Genomic DNA, 17,612 nt, shown 5'->3' on the forward strand with positions numbered 1-17,612 from the left:
GTATGTATACTACGCTGTAAAGGAAGAAAATGTAATATCTAAATTTTAAAGCTGCAAAATCTATAATGTGAACTTGTTCTTGTTTGTTGCAGGTTTATGGAATCTTGCTTCTCTTTTTTCGAATTTATGTTTGTTTGTGTTGATGCCCTTTGCTTTTTTCTTCCTGGAATCGGAAGGATTTGCTGGTTTAAAAAAGGTAGGAAAATACTGTTAAGAGTAATCAAAGTATATATTCGATTTTCAGCCCTCGTTTCTGATGAAACAGGAACTACAAATTTGGGAGGATTTGGTGCTGGGATGCGTATGCTTATGTGAATGTATGTAAGCAGATGTGTGCTCTTGCACAGGCAGGTGAAGTGAGTATACAGCGTGTGGCTGCCAGTAAACTTAAGGGGGGAAAAAAGAGTCTTTGAAAAGCCATGTATATGAGATCAAGAAAATGACTGACCTCTTCTAATTGTTTTTTATAATTATGTGTTTTAATCAAGTTTTTTTTTTTTTTTGGAAAATGATTCTGTTGGGGTGCGAAACGAGAGAAGGTTCAATAAATGCACTAGAAATAAAATAACAAGGGAAAGAAGTACGGGCTTCTTAGTAATGGAAGGGTGATTAAATAACAGATGACCCAGAGAAAACAAGCTTGATTTGTGAATTTTAAAGATTGCAAACATCCCAAAAAAGGTTCAAGTGTGGTCAGTATTAATAATAATATGTTAAGAAAACTGTCTTAAATGGGTAGAGAATAACTAAAAATATTCAACTTGGTTTAATATGTTCAAGATGAGAGGGCCGAGTATTTCAGAGAAGTGTGAAATTTGGCAAAGGAATTACTGAACAATAAGATGATAACAATTGTATTAATATGCGAACTAAAGAAATATAATGAAAAATTACTATAATGGGAGGCACAGCAAAACGAGTTTCAAATCGTAAATATCAAATAAATTAAGCTGGAATGACTGTCTGGGGACCAGTTGTAGCACGTTCTCATTAATCTTGATCATCCAAATGATTACACTTTTGTTTTTAATGATACTACACTTGAGGGAATTCTGTGCCCTTTGGATGACAATCATTGGAAAGCAAAGGATCTTGAAAAGTGGCCTGAACTGAGGAAAATGAAATGCATTAAAGATGGATGCAAAAGACTATTAAGTCATTGGTGGATCGCATGTAACGTAAATCAATGAGGGGATGATGGTGGTGAGAAGGAAAACATAATTCCTGATTGCATTGACGAGAATTGGCATGGAGGTGATGAAGTTGCCATTTTTGTTCTTGATGGAATTGGGGAAAACTCAACTGGAGTACTGCATTCAATTTGGGGTTTTAGGGTTCCTATAGACACTAAGAGAAAACAGCGGACAGCACAAAAAAAACCCCAAAAAACTTAGAAAGTACAGCATGAAGAAAAACTTTAATTCAGAGAGAATGAAGAAACAGATTTTATTCTATAGCTGAAGCTACTGGGAGATTACATAGGCTGAGCAATATAGCTGTGTCAGAAGGCACCTGCAGGACCCGACCAAAATGTGTAAATACTTGTTTGGTGTAGCCTGTTCTGAGCTCCTTAATGCTACTGCAAGTGTTCCTTTGTATTGATCGAACTGTTACAAGTTTGAATGACTAAGTTAGAGTTCAACTTCAAAGGAGCTTGGTGGTGGGCTAGTACATTTAACTCTGCTTATCCAACTTGGCTGGAAAACACTCGTCTCTCCTCGTCTTCCTTCAGGTATTTATAGGGCTAAGACAACTTCTAGCAACTCATTTTGTCTTTTCAGTTTTCAGGTGGAGGCCTTTTGACTCTAAGTATCTAGCCACAGCTGATTTATTGCTTTTTTAGAAGAGATATACGTTAGCTGATTTTTCATAGTCTTGTGTATCCTGCAGTCCAACTGAAACTGAGGATTCTCTGCATTAGCGTACCATGCATGGTACTGCTGGCCTGTGCCCTGGACTTACGGATTTCTCTTGGCTCCAACAGATGCGCTGTGTATCCCAGCTGCCTTAAACTTGCACTCTACATAAAACTTTAAATTTTTGATACCGGCTATCAATAAATCCCGTTCAGGATAAATTGAGTCACCATTGCATGTTTCCACTTGGAAGCGTTTGTAACTCCAGATGAGATACAACATCTGTCTGCAGGTGTTAGGAAGAAGACGATTGTTGGTGCTTTAGTTTTGCTTCTTCATGGGGGTAGATGAGATCAGAGTTTAGTATCAAGACCCACCTATTGGGGGAGGAACAACCCCAGTTTTTGGGATGTTTTGTTACTTTGACTTCTCCTGGATGTTTTTGGTACAGCCAGAAGCCAAATGTGATTCCTAGTACAGGTACTCAAGGCCTTTGTCCAGAGTCCGTTCTACCTGGCTGCTCTATTTAAAATTGTCCAAAATAGATGCAGACATATACTGAATTGTTTTACCAGCTTTGAGTGAGCCCTAAAGCTATTGGTGAAGATGTAGGAACTGTCATCCATTTTTCTATGAAAGTACCTTGTCTTTGGTTACTTTTCTTACAAAGTAAGTGGCATATGTCACTTCTGGACTAAGTTGATAGTTAAAATTGAGTGTTCTGGTCAAATTCCGATGCACGCAAATGATTCTACTTATAATAAGTAATATATATTTTAAAGAGTTACATCACATAATAGGGTGATTGGAATTGGGGAAAACTTATGGTTAATTGAACTCAGGATTACGTGAAAGCTTTTCTGTTCTAGAAGCGTACTTCCCTTCTTTTTTTACTTAGGTTTTTGGCACATTGCTTATCTCTTTTCAGAGAAGATTTTGAGACTATGATTATTTTGTAGAATTCTGGTATTCTAACAAATTATTTTGGTTTGGTTATACTTGTGCAAGTATTTTTTAAAAAATTGCCCTATTTTGTCATTCATCACATCAGACTAGTGGGCCAGAGAGATAAAACATCATTCAAATGCTATTACTGTTAACTGGCAAAATCAGATTTTAGTGATCTCAATTTGAAATAACATTTCATACGTTTGGCAAAACTTGCAGCATTTAAGAGAAGAGCGATCTACAGTAAATGTGAAGACGTTCAATAAGGAGGTTTGGCACAGGATGTGTAATCTTTAACTTTCGGTTGTGAGTTGGATACAAGGAGTAGGGAAAGCAGTTGATTCTAGGTACCTACCTCACCTCAAAATTTGGATAAATAGGTTGTTCCAGTGGAAGCGTTTATGCAGATTGTATTGAATGTGTTATAGAATTACTTTCATTTTAATGAATAAATAGGTCACTTGAGATTTAGGTGTGCACAGTCGAGATGTCTATTTGAAGGTGTTCATGTGAAAGTTACTTGTTGGATTTTAATAGAAGTTCTGAAAATGAGTGTTTAAGAGGTTCAGATCTGAAATTCAATGGATTTTTTTAATTTTTAATGGATTTCTTTGTTCGTTTTAAATTGTGACATTAATGTTAGTCTTTATCACACATGGGCCTAACCCCCAAAGTTTTTAGCCATCTGTTTGAGTGTTTATGATAGATTATGCTATAAAAGTTGATTGTATGTATTCACTGTGATGGGAACTTTTTGCAAGCTATGATATTCCATATCGGTCATAGGTTACTATTACAAACTTTGTGTAACTTCTCGTTTCATGTTCTCGTAAGGAAGCATTGCCTCCTTAACTGTTCAAGTTTCATTAATCGGAATGGGTTTGATTAACCATTTTCCAATTTACTATAGCTTTTTTTTCTTGGTTGCTAGTATACTTTCTAAAGGGCACATGGCCCCTCTTATGGACTCTTTTTGATTCCCCGGGGCAACAGTTTAAAACAACCAAGGACTTGCATATTGTGCAGAGGAGAGAAATACGGAAATTAAACACTCACCATGGACGGATGCAGTGTAGTACTGAAAATCAAACTGATTCTCTGCCTCGTTTCTAATTAAAACCACTATGTTAATTCAGAAAGGGCTTTTTGGGCCTAAGGGGGTTGACCATGCCCTTTTAAAGAGCTTAAGTGCTCTTCCTTGCTATAGTTTATTTCCATTTAATGGCAGTTGCAGTCTTCCGTTATCAGGAAAACAATAATAAAAGTAGTGAAGGTGTATAATATATGTATACCTCTGTATATATGCGTGTACATGCCACGTGTGTATTTATGCACACATGTATTTTCATGCACATGTGTGAATTAGGTTTTTCAAGACTGTCGAAGTAGTTGGAGGTCATTGTGATATATATTATACTTAGCTGGTGCTATTAACTGAGCTATTGGAATAACTGCAGTAACTTTAATCTCCTGCATTGATATTAAAAACTTTTTCATATCTTTCTTCTTGTCTTCCTCTGTAGAGTCTGTGCATGAAGTTTTATTTCTTGTTTAGATACTTTTCCAGTTCTTTGTCACTGGCCTTCTCAAATTGTGTAGTACAGTTATGAATCAAAGGTGTCAGCCATGTTTCTTAATGTTAGAATTAACCTCATTCTTTATCATTCCCTCCAAAAAAGGAAAATTGTGGTATTTGCGGTTGAGCATCTGTAGTTCAGTGCTGATGTTTCCATGTGCGATAACAGACTGCACAGAAAACTACATGTGTGCTGCTGTGTGGAGGCAGGCATTTTTTGAGGAGATAATTGCTATATCTTTTTTTGACCTTTAAAATATGCTGTCTCTTGATGTAACTTCAACTGAAATTTGTATTTGTTTGAAGTTGACAAAGATAAAGACGTTTAGGAGTAATTTCCTTGTAAGAAAATACAAATAGTGCAATTTACTGCCGTGAGAAACTGGAAGAACTAGGTATTGCATAATCACGAGGGTAGAGTTTTAAAAAGGCTTTATGAAGTATTTTACCTTAATACTGATCTTTGAACTTGAAGTCATGGCATAAAGTTTAACATGAGCGACAGCAACATCCTGACCAATTATCCAAATTATCCAGACATCCCAAAATGTTCAGAACACAACACACACAGTCTGTGGATTAAGAGGTTAACTCCTGGAACATCAAAAGAAGTGCATGATAATAAAAACAAATAGTACAAAAATTTGAGGTAACTTCCTTGCTTAATTAATTAGGTAGACCAGGTGGAAGCGAAGAGGCCAGAGCTGGTGCTCAGAATGTCTATAAAGCTGAGCAACATGACAGCACAATGGAGGAGGAACAAAGATTTTTTTAATATACTTCTATCCTGTGTCACAGTTTGAAATTGTCCTGGTTTATGTCCCTTTTGGCAAACTTACATAAAAGTGACCCTGTACTGTATTTTATGACCAGATGACTTTTTTCCCAGTGGCTAATTTGTATCAGACCCCCATCTTAAAGAGACACAGAAATGAGTAGGAAGTCCAAGCCGGTTTGTCTCAATGAGCTTTCATTGCATGCTTTCATTATTTTTGCTCGTTTTTGCCACTGATCATCCATAAATTGTTGGAAATGAGTGATTAAGGAAGTGCTGCTTAGTGTTAGTGGCACATGCACATTCTTGGTATGTTTTTTGTGGGTGAGAGGAAATCGCGTACTGCACAAACAAAAAGGAAAACTCCTGCTGGGAACCTTTCAAGGAAATTTAACTTGCATAATGTTTTGATCTTGGTGTTTATTACAGAAAATAAGAGTAATATTTCACCAGCTATTGTTATGTGTCAGCTAGTCTCTCCATCTGCTTGCCTTTCCTTGATATCTCTTCCCAAATTCTCATTGAGTTTATTTTAATAAAAACACCACTTAAAAATGTAACAGTTTTTCCATACACTTAAGACAGGTGAGATGGGCCAGCGTTCGGAGCAGTTTATTGTGTAGCGCTCGCTACTGTATGGAGATTTGGCCGTCACGGCTGCAGATTCCTGCCTGTGTTAGCAATTGCAGCTTTGCCTGTGCAAGTAAAATGTGCTGTGGAGGTTCCCTTCCCAAGAGTGAAATACAGTGGTTTCTGCTGTTAGAGGCAGATTCCTTCCCTTCCTCTCCTTCATTGCAGCATGGCTTTTAAAAATGTGTTTTGTAAATATAAATTCTTGTTTGAGGAGGGAGTGAAACATTAAAGCTCTGCAAAAATACAGTTACTAGCATTTTTTGAAACTGCCTTTTTTTTTTTTCCTGTAAAGGTAAGCTATTGTTAACTTGCTGAGCAGCCACAGCCTGTATGTCTTCCATCTCCTCAATATCTGACTTGATTTGATACACTTTATATTTACCAATAGCAAGGACTTTTTCCTAGTCCTGTTACTATCTAATAAGATTGAAATAAGCTTGACTTTCTAATATGTTGTTCCAGTGCATTGTATTTGCAAACTCTAGGTAACTAAACGTAGTAATAAGCACAAGTGAAAAGTAAACCTGCTGCTTTTTCCTTTCTTGGTGGGTATGGAAATTCTAATTTCTGTATTTTTTCATGTAAAAAAGCCATAGTCCCCGGTTTTGCTGTGTGTACCAGTAGAACTCTGGTACAGCCATATGTATAGAGCACTGTAAAATACTTTTTTGGTATGAGATGAAGCCAATGTAGTAAGTATATTCAAAGTTAGTTTTGAAGTACTTTTAGAAACCTTTTTGCTACTCTCAACTAGTGTTCTGTGGAATGCAATTGTTGCTATAATACAAAATACTGCAGAAAGCGGTTTGGAAATCCTTTCCAATATGAGATTATCTCTAATTAAAACCAGTCAATTTTCTAAATTTGTCTTGATTTTTCTGAAAAAGTGATTTGGAGAGTGCAAGAGTCTTGAACCTTGTTTGGAAACAGCATTTGAGTTGGTGTTTTATGCTTGTGTGTATGTCTGACTGCTGTACCCACGGGCCACCGCGTGTAATGGCTCACCAAGTAGTCTTGAGGTACCCTGTTAACAGTGTATGTTTATTTGGCATTTAAGCTCATATTTATTTGTCTATAAAATCATTCACCATGAACTGAGACTTTAGTGCTCTGATCTCCATGAAGTGTTTACTAGTATGTAACTGAATTATTGTACGTTATATTACAACCCATTTACTCATTCCATTAGTAATACCAGAGACAAAAGTTGTTTAATCAGTCACATCAAAGGCAGCTGTTTGGTTTTGTATTTTTGACATAGGCTAACATCTTATGTTCAGATAGGAAATGCAGTTCTTTAAACCGGAGTAATTTTAAATGGCACCACTTAAAATTTATTAGATTTTTTTGTTGTTGTTTAGAAGCAGATTCTGATTATTCTGGGATTCGGATTTGGCGAGTAGCTTGATCAGGGTTTTTCCTCCTCCCTATTAAAATAAAAGCATGCTTAACTGATAGTTATACAAACCCGTAACATAATCTGCGAGACGTAAGGTGGATGGTTAAGGACTGTATTTAATGGTAAATCTTGCATTAAGAATGGTGCATATGCTTCCTGCTTCTGCTGATGTCTCAGAAATGGTGTGTACACAGCCAGTAGAGGACAGGCACATCTAATATTAAATTTGAGAAGAACTTTATATGTTAAAAAATGGTAGTAAGTGGAAGATGAGAAGGTTTAGCATACTTGTAGCATGTCACATTGACAAGTGTCTACACTAAACTCTGAAAACATGTTAAAATTATAGTTTTACACTACCAGGTTTTTTATTTGCAGTTCTGCAGAGGGGAAAAAAAAATAAATCTTACCTTACAGGTATGTTTCAGCAAATTAGTCTGAGAAGAGTTATGTGAGTGTATGGCCTGCTTTTGAGAACCTGTGATTAGAATTTATAACTATACTGTAGATTAGTATGAGATTAAAATATCTTTGTCTGTAAAAGTATGGCAGGGATGTCTGTTTTTCTGTCCTTTCACAGTCATGGTAAGACAAAGTCAAGCTAAAGACAGTAAGAACATGAAAGTTGGGTCAAGAAGAGGTTGGGAATGTTGGTTGTATTAATTTTTTTTTTATTACAAAGCCTAGTCTTCAGCATGCATAACTTTTTTTTGGTGTCTGTATTCAGACATTTCGGAGCAAAGGCAGTGCAGGACAGGTAAGTAATGTGCATATTCTTCAATTTTGGGCTACATCTTGTTTCACTGGGAGCAAGATAAAAAAAAAATTCAAGAATTGGTGGCAAGGAGAGGGAAACTTGTGACTGTTGAGCAATAATGGCTTAATGTGAACTTGTTTTTGTAGAGATATAAAACATTTTATAAGGTTTTATAAGCCATCTTGCTTAAGTCAGTTGGGGACATAATCTGTCCTTTTTATTTTACCATAAGGAGATCTGTGGTTTGTTGAATACATGTAACAGTTCTGTATCTGGGGAGAGCTGAGGGGGAAATAAGTGGATGTTGGTTGTTGCACACATTGGATCAAGATGTGATGAGATGTGATCTGTGCTCCCTTTCATTGAGGTAGTTAAATGTCAGTTGGTTGCTTCCATAAATTAGAATGTACCTCTTTTAAAGAGGCCTCAGTGTAAGCTACAAAAACATAGGCTAACAGGAGATAAGCTAATGCTATAGTTTACTCGGCGTAGCTTTTCTGCACTACCTGCCTTGCTGCGACTTCGTTAGCTGAGCAATTCAGCCTTTCTGCAGTAGTTTATGGGGTTGAGATTATAATTACTTTTTTTGACCAACTCTTTAATGTAGATAGAAAAGCAAAATGCGTCAGCTTAGTCTGCGTTCTTGCAACATTTTCATGTATTTGAGCTATGGAAATTAGCAGAGTAACAAGATGAAACAAAGATTGTTAGTAGTATTGGGGTAAAAATACTGTGCAAAGAAAAATCCCCAAACCCCTTAGTGTTATTTCAAAATATAGTTCTCTGACCCTGTGAGAAACTGTACTAGGTAACTGATGCATTATGAAGTAGGTAGTCATCTCGAAAACTAATTAGTTCTAGAAGCTAGCACTGGAGCATTAGTTATTCCACCTCATCTGAGCCAGGAACGAAGAGCGTTGCTGAACTTTTGTGCTTTCCCCACTCCTACATCGTTCTGAACTTGTACGTTCCTGATGAATTTAGCATGCCTATGTTTTGTGGAATTTCCATAGTTCTTTGCTAGAAGCTTTAACATGTAGCTGGAAACCTACAAATGGAAAAGATGTGAATATTTTTCTCTTAGTGAATTAACTGAGTGGCTTTTTAATGTTACAGTTTTTATTTGCTATTAGGCTAACTTGCGGAGTTCTGCATGAGTAAAAATAGACATGCTAAATACTTCTACTACTTGTAAAGCATACAGATGGTATAGCTCCCAATTCTAAGCTTGAATCTTTTTTTATCATTGATGTAAACTGAAGCACTGGGTTTTAAAATACTTTTTTTTTTTTTTTGTATCCTGAGATACCTTTTTTTTTTTTTTTTTTTTGGCAGAAGTGAGTAGTTCTCAAATTTTGTTTGGATGGAGCTTTCTTAATGCCCTGTATAGACCCTTCTGTTTGTGGTAGATGATAGCTATATATCTAAAAACTCTGAAATGTATTTCTTCATTTGTCTTTTATTGTCAGTTTATAATAAAATTCATATAACTATTTAATTTAAACTAGAAAATTTTGCCATCCTTTGGGAAGGAGTTATTCACACATGCAGGATCCCTGAAGTGGCTGTGATTCAGGGGATCTAGGAGCTGCCTCTCTTAGTCCATGGAAAAAGGCAGATGCCTCTAAGATTTGGCTTGTCTGAGTTAGAGGCTTCATGAAGGTGATGTGAGCACCTTTCCATCTTAGTGTTTGGGTTTCTTTTATTAAATGGTAAGAAACATTAAATGATTTACCGCTTTTTTATTGGAGCATGGTGATCTGTTTTACAAAAATAGCTGGCTTATGTATGAGGAATACTTTAAGATTTGAATATTTTCACATTAGTCTGTGTTTTCATTTGAGTCTTCATTGACATCGAATGTAGTGACCTTTCAGAACAAGCAAAAACATTGTATATTTTAAGTCTCTTTATACAAAAATAAAAAAAGACTTTAGAGATTTAATAGAAATGTCATTTTAATTCAGAGAGAAGAAAATTGCCATATAATTTCATATTTATAATGGCACATTTTAATATCAATATCTTAATTGTAGAAAGGCATGAAACAATTTTCTAATTGGCTTCTGTTATTAAAGGAGGCTTCATTAGGTAAACACTGCTTCTGGTTCCTTCTCTAAAAACAATGTATTTTTTCATTAATAGTGATAACCAGCAATGTGAGGCTTAGACCTTTAGTCTGTATTACTTATTTAGTATTACTAGAAATACTCCACATTAAGGATTGTTCTATGTTAAGAATTACTTATTCTGAATTGACAACACAAGGAAGGAGCTAATGCATTTGTAGTGAGGATTTGTAAGGTAGTCAACAACTTTATTTACAAAGGAGGGGAGGAGGAAGGACCAGTGAGTTTGTCTCCCATCCCTGGCTGTTTTGTGGGGGTTTTTTTCAATATTTTTTTTTTTTTTGTGTAGCTTTTTGAAGGATTTCCGAGCTTATTAAAAGGAGCTTCCAGCAGTTTGGTGCTTTGACCAATTCCTAGAAGCGTGCTGCTTTCTTGATCTTCTTTACCCTTGTATGGAGTTAGTAATAGACATCGATACCAAAAAACCTTCAGATTTCTCTTTATTTTAGAACTTTAACAGTGACTTGTGTGCTTTTACATGCCATTTGCTTTTGGGAACTCTCTTGGTGGTTTCTTTTTGCTAGAAACACAATCACAAATTCCAAGTCTGTCTTCATACTTATGCATTACTTATCTTAATCCTCTGCCAAGCTGCAAAGAAGTTGGAAAATATCTATCTTCCTATTGCTTCAGTCTAGCAGGAAAGATTCTTTCTGATCCAAAAGTAAATGATTAGAGGGAGACTCATAGTGTCAGAAATCCCACAGCTCCTATGTTGTTGTTGCAGGTGGCTTTGGAAAGTCTGGAAAACTTGGTAGGTGGAGGGAGTGGAGCATCTAAGAGCTAATTAGTGAGGGCTGGGCTAATGAATGGAACAACAGAGGAAACTCATGGGGAAAAGGGGTAGCATTGGGACAGTGATCATTTTACCATGTGTATGGCTTTCATTTCTTTCTTCCCTTCTCCTCAAAAGGTTTGGGTTATACGCTTTTACTCCACTGTCAATAGATTTGCGTCTGTCCTTTTTAATAAGAACTTAGCCTGAACCCTGGGTTTTTTTATGCTAGTTTCTTTCTGCAAAGGAGGGAAGGGCAGACTGCAGCAGGGAGTCACATACATCTGACAGCTGTAGGGTGGAATTATTTTATTCCAGCTAGTAGGTGTTTGCATTTTCTCTGATATTCTGTCTAGCTTTTCCTCATTTTAGAAATTGGTATGTCTTCTGTTAAAAAAATTGGAGGGAATGTTTTTCTAATATACAATTTCTATGTTAAATATACAGGAATGGTACCTAGATGTGGAAGAGCCAGGTGTATGCCCTTTCCTTGAGGAATTTGAATCCATGTATTTGAAACAATGCCTTAAGTGCTAGGCAATAAGTGAATCTTACATTATGGTTCTCACTGGAGTCCATCTTGGATAATTAATTAGATAGTAGGGAAAAAAGTGAGAACTGTTTTTAATCCCAGTTGTGAGGATGCAAGCCTGCAAGGAGTCTATCTTGGTTCTTAGGTTATTTCAGTGAGTTATTTGCATGCAATGATGTCAGTAGGAAAGTCTGATGGATATGGACCCCAAAATACAGTGTAACATTGTGGTTTTGATACTCTTCTGGGACATTGGAGAAGAGGGCCTAAGTTTTCTTTGGCAGAGGAGTCGCTCCAGTGGGTGTACTGCATCCTGGAGAGATGTCCTTTTCACCAGTCTACTAAATAAAGATACCTTTTTTTGACCTCTGGTTGAGTGATTTTGGTCCTTCATTTCCAGTTTGGCAGGCATAACTCCTAATGCTTATTGGTACATGTCTTTAGCCAATACCCAAAGAATTCATTGTGTTTTTTTCCATCAAGTTCCTTTAACTTTTGTTTTTCTCACTCCAGTTCTTAGTTTCTCTGTGAAACTTCTTGATTTTGTTTCTTATACTGTGTAACTATTCAATTCTGTACAGTTAAATGATTTCAGCTGCCTCCTCTTGCTCCGTTGGCAGAATTGTAACCACCGTGAAATCATTTGGGAAAAGATACTAACACAAAAATCAGCTGAAAGTTGCTGGGAATGTTTTGTCACTATGAATTTTTAAGATTTCTATTGTGTGGAAAATAAGTATAAACTTTAAAATATAGTTGCTGTAATGAAAAGTGTTTATATCTTAAAAAGCCTACAGGCTAGAAGTATTCTGTGAGGGAAGAGCTGGTGTGGGAGAAGACAACAGTCAGCGCTGGTTACAGTCTGAAGTCTTTGGTTGTTGCATGGGCAAGGAAACTTTTTTCGGATCGCTTGAATCATATGCCTGAATATATTATTTCTTGATTAAAATTTTTTGTATCTCTCTGTGAGGGTTCTGAGTCATTGGCTTTTACATTTTTAAAATGAACTGAGTTTTCCTAAAACTAGAGCTTCTGGTTTTGACTCAGTATTTTGTGGTAATCGCATAAGGTAACGATTCCTTGACTAAATATCAATGTGCTAAATGTAGTGTGTGTTTCCATGTTACCTGATGGAAAACGGGTCTCCTTTACTTATTAAAAAAATTGTTTCTGCATTGCCTTGAATAGATCAGAACAAAGATTGCTCGAAGTATGGTTTCTAACCATAGAAATGGTTAGAATGCTTGAAGATATCTTCATTAATGCACACAAATTGAGAAAGAGGGGGTATCGCATGCCACAAATTGATTTTAATACAGAAAATATATGACATCCCCAACCTCATACCTGCTGTAATTCATGGGTTTTTTTAGGGCCCCCATTTATTTTCCGCAGATGTTAGCTTGCGTGTTTGTTGCAGTCAACCTCTGGCTGAACAAACCTTAAGGTTACCAAGATTCCTTTCTGTCACATGAAAACAATGGGCTTCGTGTGTACTTTGAATGTGCTGTGATTTGCAGAAATGTTTCCCAGGCTTTCCCCTTGGGTCAGGGCATGGTGTAAAAAGTAATGTTTGCCTACCTTGCAGGAGGTCAAGATGTCCAAGCAGAACTGTATTCAAATATTCAGCACCCTAGAAACTTTGTTAGGGCTCTCTGGTTTTGTGTGTAGCATGTTGTAATTTTTACTTTATTGATAATTGTTTTTTGATTTTTTTTTTCTCCACAATTTGCAACCATATTAAAATGTAGAATTAACTAGAACTAACAAAAGCCATACCGTGTTGTACATTGGTAATGTAGTTCCAAAAATGTCCATTTTATAAGAGCAAATGTGTTCATCAGAATAATTATAGCCAGATAACGTTCCAGCAAAGAAACGCTTTTCTTGAGATAGAGGTGGGTCTGTAGTTCTTTGGTTTTACCAGGAGTTTTGCCTCTTATGGAAAGAGAAAATAACATGTTGCAAGTTTTGCCGCTCCTTTACCGGTGTTAAAACACAAGAACTCTTGGTAAATATCATCTGTACATATCTGTTGAAAACCTTTGTAGAATTAGAAGGTATTACAAATTATGCTTAAATAGCTGGAAAACAATATTTGTGTTCTTAATCACAACTGGCAGAGCAAAAATTGGCAAAAAATGGCTTGATTGCTTTCACTTATGTAATCATTCTTTCCCCTGAAGTGACAACTGGCGAGTTTCTGGCACATGGTTGTGTCACTGCTTGGAAGATAACCGGATCTTCCACAGTGAGTTTCCTGGATGTACGGTGCATGTTTTATCTTTAGCTTTGCAAGAATGGCAGTCGTCGGAGATTTCCTCTTAAGCCTCTCTAGATTTCGCATGGGACTGTTAACAGAGAGAGGAGCGGTCAGCGGGTTTCTTGCCTATACACTGTCCTTGTGAGTCACTGTAGTTGGGAAAGGTCCCTGTGCAAACTGCTGGTGACACAGGACAGTGGGACCTTGTGGACAGCTAGTGTGCACAGCCAGGTCTTCACTTGTTACCTGTGCTAGCTTAATGGCAAAGCGTTTTGTATTGTTAGATTTATATCATTCAAAATAGTTATGAATCTCAACTGGGGGGGAAAAAACCCAACACTGCTTGCTGTCCCTATTATCAAAAAATCTCCCTTTTCCCTACCAAAAAGCTGTAAGAAACTATCACCAAACATGTTCTCTTTAAAGTAAAAACCAGCCTCTAGGGGTTGTGTGTGAACACACATAGTGGGAAAAGTCTTAATGTGTTGCAGTTGGCGTTATAGTCATCCCACTTAACGCAGATCTACTTGGGAGGAGAAATGGTTTCCTTAGTAATTATGATTTTTGACTTTCTTGTTTGGTATCTGTCATACCTTCAGGACTGTTGTTGTCATTCATTGGGGTTTTCAGCTGAAGAATTACCTTTTTTTGGCTATGTGTTTCCAGGTGTGCACCGTCAATGAGGAATCAAAGCGCTCTTCCAGTAGGTTCCAATGCAGTCCCTTTCTTGACACTAAGATTTAGTGCTGTATGACTATTTTTCTTCCTTGCTTGTTTAGAATGCTAATTTGAAGTAGGGCTATATACCTACACTACATGTTTTCTCGTATTGTACTCATTTGTTAATTCTGGACTCAAGACAGATACGGTGGTGTAGACTGAATGTGAACAATAAATGTACTCTTACAAGCTAATTTTTAGATGGGATTGTCGCTGTTTTTGAAGATGGCAGACTGTAATGCTCCTTTTCACACACACAAAAAAGTGAAGAGTAAATGGATTCAAAAAGTGCAGCAAGTATTATGTGAAATAGAAGTGGCAATATCTTCTATGCCATGAAGATACGCCTTGACATTTGGTTCATCTAAGAAATCTAATGTAATGGAGCTGTGGGAGAGAAGGGAAATGACTCAAAGAAGAAATGTTAAGCCAAAACCAAAATGTCAGTGAAGAGGTTTTTGTTCAGAAAGAAATAATAATTCAGAATTGAATTTCAAGGTTTATTTGCATAGCTTTGCTTTCGTTGAAATAAAATGAAATGTTGCTTGTGTTTACTTGTGTTTCCTCTCTGTTCTCAAAGTCAGGAACATAGATTTTTGCCCAGCTCTTAAATTAGTGATGTTACTAATGATAATGTTCAAGTTTTAAATTTTTCATCTGAACGAACAAAATTACCTTCAGCAAAAATAAGTAGTAAGGGTGCCTAAGGCTCACCTCTCACTACTTTTTTGTGATTCTCTAGTATTTTTCTGTGTGTGTGTATGTGTGGGGAAATTCTATACCTTTCATTCCTTACAAATAGCAGCTCTTTGACAGGTACACTAATGTATGGAAGTATGAACTAATGTGCCTGGAACACTAATGTTTTAATAGGGCACAATCTTATGGATGCCTAATTGAGATTAAGTATTTACCTATAGGCTTTAAGCAACTTAATATTTTTTTTTTTTAATCCTGGACTGTTACCAGGTATTCATTAGTGCCTATGACAGAATGTCTCCATCTAGTCACTTCATATTCAATATATTCACTTCATATTCAAAAATATTACTATTTTACTATTTTAAAATGATCATCAGTGTGTGAATCCTATTCTGTATATGTTCTGTGTACTATAAAAGTTGTTCTGCCCTTGGAGTTAATTGTCAGTCCTGCTTTTCAATACATACATGAGACTGTGGTATTGTTGATGTATCACGTAGGTGCAGGTGTAATGAGTGAGAACAGGAGGAGATTGATCCAATTTTTTGAGAATCAAAGATTATTCAAACTAGCAGGGAAACCAAAAACTGTGGAAGACTCATTAGTCAGCTCACTGGCTTTTGGTAGAGTTTGTGCCAATGGTACTTTGGGCCAAAAGCAGCAGTTACTGCTTTTACTCGGAGTTACTTGGTTGCTTTGAGTTCTTGCTGTGGTCATCTCTCCTTTTTGTGAGAGAAAGTGCTATTTGTATTGTCCTAATCTTACTTGTCTTCAGACAATACTTGCAGTAAATACGAAAAAATGTTATTTACAATTGATTGTCTCCATCACATTATGTCTTTTTTATCTGTTTTGACAATTGTGCCACTCCATCCAAGGGGGGAGGATTTGGTGTTCGGGTTGCCATGTAAAATGAGGTGTTTTCCAGGTTTGTCCAGAGAAATCTGTTGCTGTGAAATTTGAAGTCAGAGAGGCTGAGCTTTGTCCACGTGTCTCATTGTAAGGAAGTAAGGAATCCACTCTCTGTGGCTAAGGCTTTCAGAAACTCAGGCAGCTTTATTTTTTTCTCTGCCAGGAGAGGAAAGGAGTCTTCAAGGTTTTTTGCAAAGCAGGAAACATCTCTGTGCGTGCATCCTTGAGTGTTTTGGGTTTTCTTCTAATCCTGTGACCTCCTACCATAAAGTGAAGGCTCTATATCCATGCTCAGTACTTAGACTGTAATTTCTTTGTTTCCTGGTAACTTATTGCTCAAGTTAAAAACTTTAATATTAGACATCTGGCTATTTAATCTTCAAATGCATATGTTGGGCTTAGATGTTCACCTTCAAAATAACCATGGAAGACTGAAAGCTAGTTTCTGAGAACTACAAAAATAACATTTTAATAACTGTTAACAACCTCAAAGCCACTTTTATTATACACAAAATACATTTTATGAGTAAATCCATGTTCTATCCATACTACCTTTAGTTTGAAATTTGGTGTTTGAGATGCTTTGAGTTGGACTTAATCTGCCCACTTCAACCTTAAGGTGAATTTTTTGAAGGTCTCTTTTTGTCTGTTTTTCCTTTGTGCTACCGTAGCTGTTTTGCAGAGGACTGATGGTGGAGAGGAATTGGTGTGGTAGAAGAAATCAATGCTCATGGTTAGGATACCTGAGGTCCTTATTCATGGTTGGATGCCGTGGTTATGTAGGGAAGCCTTATTTTCAGGGTAAATGTCATGTAAAGATTACCTCCTTGCGATAAGAAGTGAGGGAAGAGGTGATAAAAGTAGACAAATAATAAAGAAGCTTTCTGCTTTTAACTATAGAGTAGATTTTTCATTGGAATACACCCAAATTGGGGTGATTGTGTGTGAGAAACGAGATTGGGTTTGGTTGTGGAGCTGTATACTAGCAAGTGAAGAAAAGTAAAAGTAAAATTGTTATGTGAACACCGATCAAATGGTCCCTTAATGGCAAGGATGTCTGAAGAAAGCGTCCTGATAACTCTGCTTAAAATTAGTAAAGTTAGTGTTAAAAACACCAGTAAAAAAAAAAAAAAAAAGAAAAATGGTGTATTTGGTATATTTACATTTGTAAATCTAACACTCAAGTATTAGTGTGTTGTTACATTTGTAGACTCGGGAACAAATGCTGTGATATATAACCTTGTAGGGCTGTGATTTGTGTGTTGTAAGTGTGGAGCAGGCAGAGCTGGGAGGTTTTGGATGCAGCTGCAGCAGCAGAGTGTGGGCAGGGTAAGGGCGAGCAGTAACTCCAACCATACGCTTGAGGGCTCTGAAGACTGTGAGGAACGGCGCAAGAAGCAATTGCAGTTGAAGAATGTATTTTAACTAAATTGGTGCATTGTACCTGCGCAGGGTTTAATGCTTGCGGGGCCATTTGGCGATTTGCCATAATTGGCTTTCCATTCCCTTGATTGGAATCATAGATAAAAATTTGCTAATCCACTTTCTTCACTGAAAGTATTAGAAAAGTAATCCATCTTTTAAAAATGCTCGAACAAAATCATATGGTATAAAGAATACTTTATGGAATAATGA

The 17,612-nt window shown here is 36.7% G+C and overlaps 1 protein-coding gene across 3 annotated transcripts in view; it reads left to right on the plus strand.

The window, feature by feature from the left end:
• The window catches only part of LMBR1 (limb development membrane protein 1), a 68,917-nt gene that overhangs the window by 26,284 nt on the left and 25,021 nt on the right, over positions 1-17,612 (plus strand). For all 3 annotated transcript variants that reach the window (XM_074157780.1, XM_074157781.1, XM_074157782.1), the window contains one exon: positions 93-196. In XM_074157780.1, the coding sequence (XP_074013881.1) occupies positions 93-196 (104 nt within the window). The remainder of the gene's footprint in view (positions 1-92; positions 197-17,612) is intronic.

Source organism: Numenius arquata, chromosome 12 (assembly GCF_964106895.1).
Source record: "Numenius arquata chromosome 12, bNumArq3.hap1.1, whole genome shotgun sequence".
NCBI lineage: Eukaryota > Metazoa > Chordata > Aves > Charadriiformes > Scolopacidae > Numenius > Numenius arquata.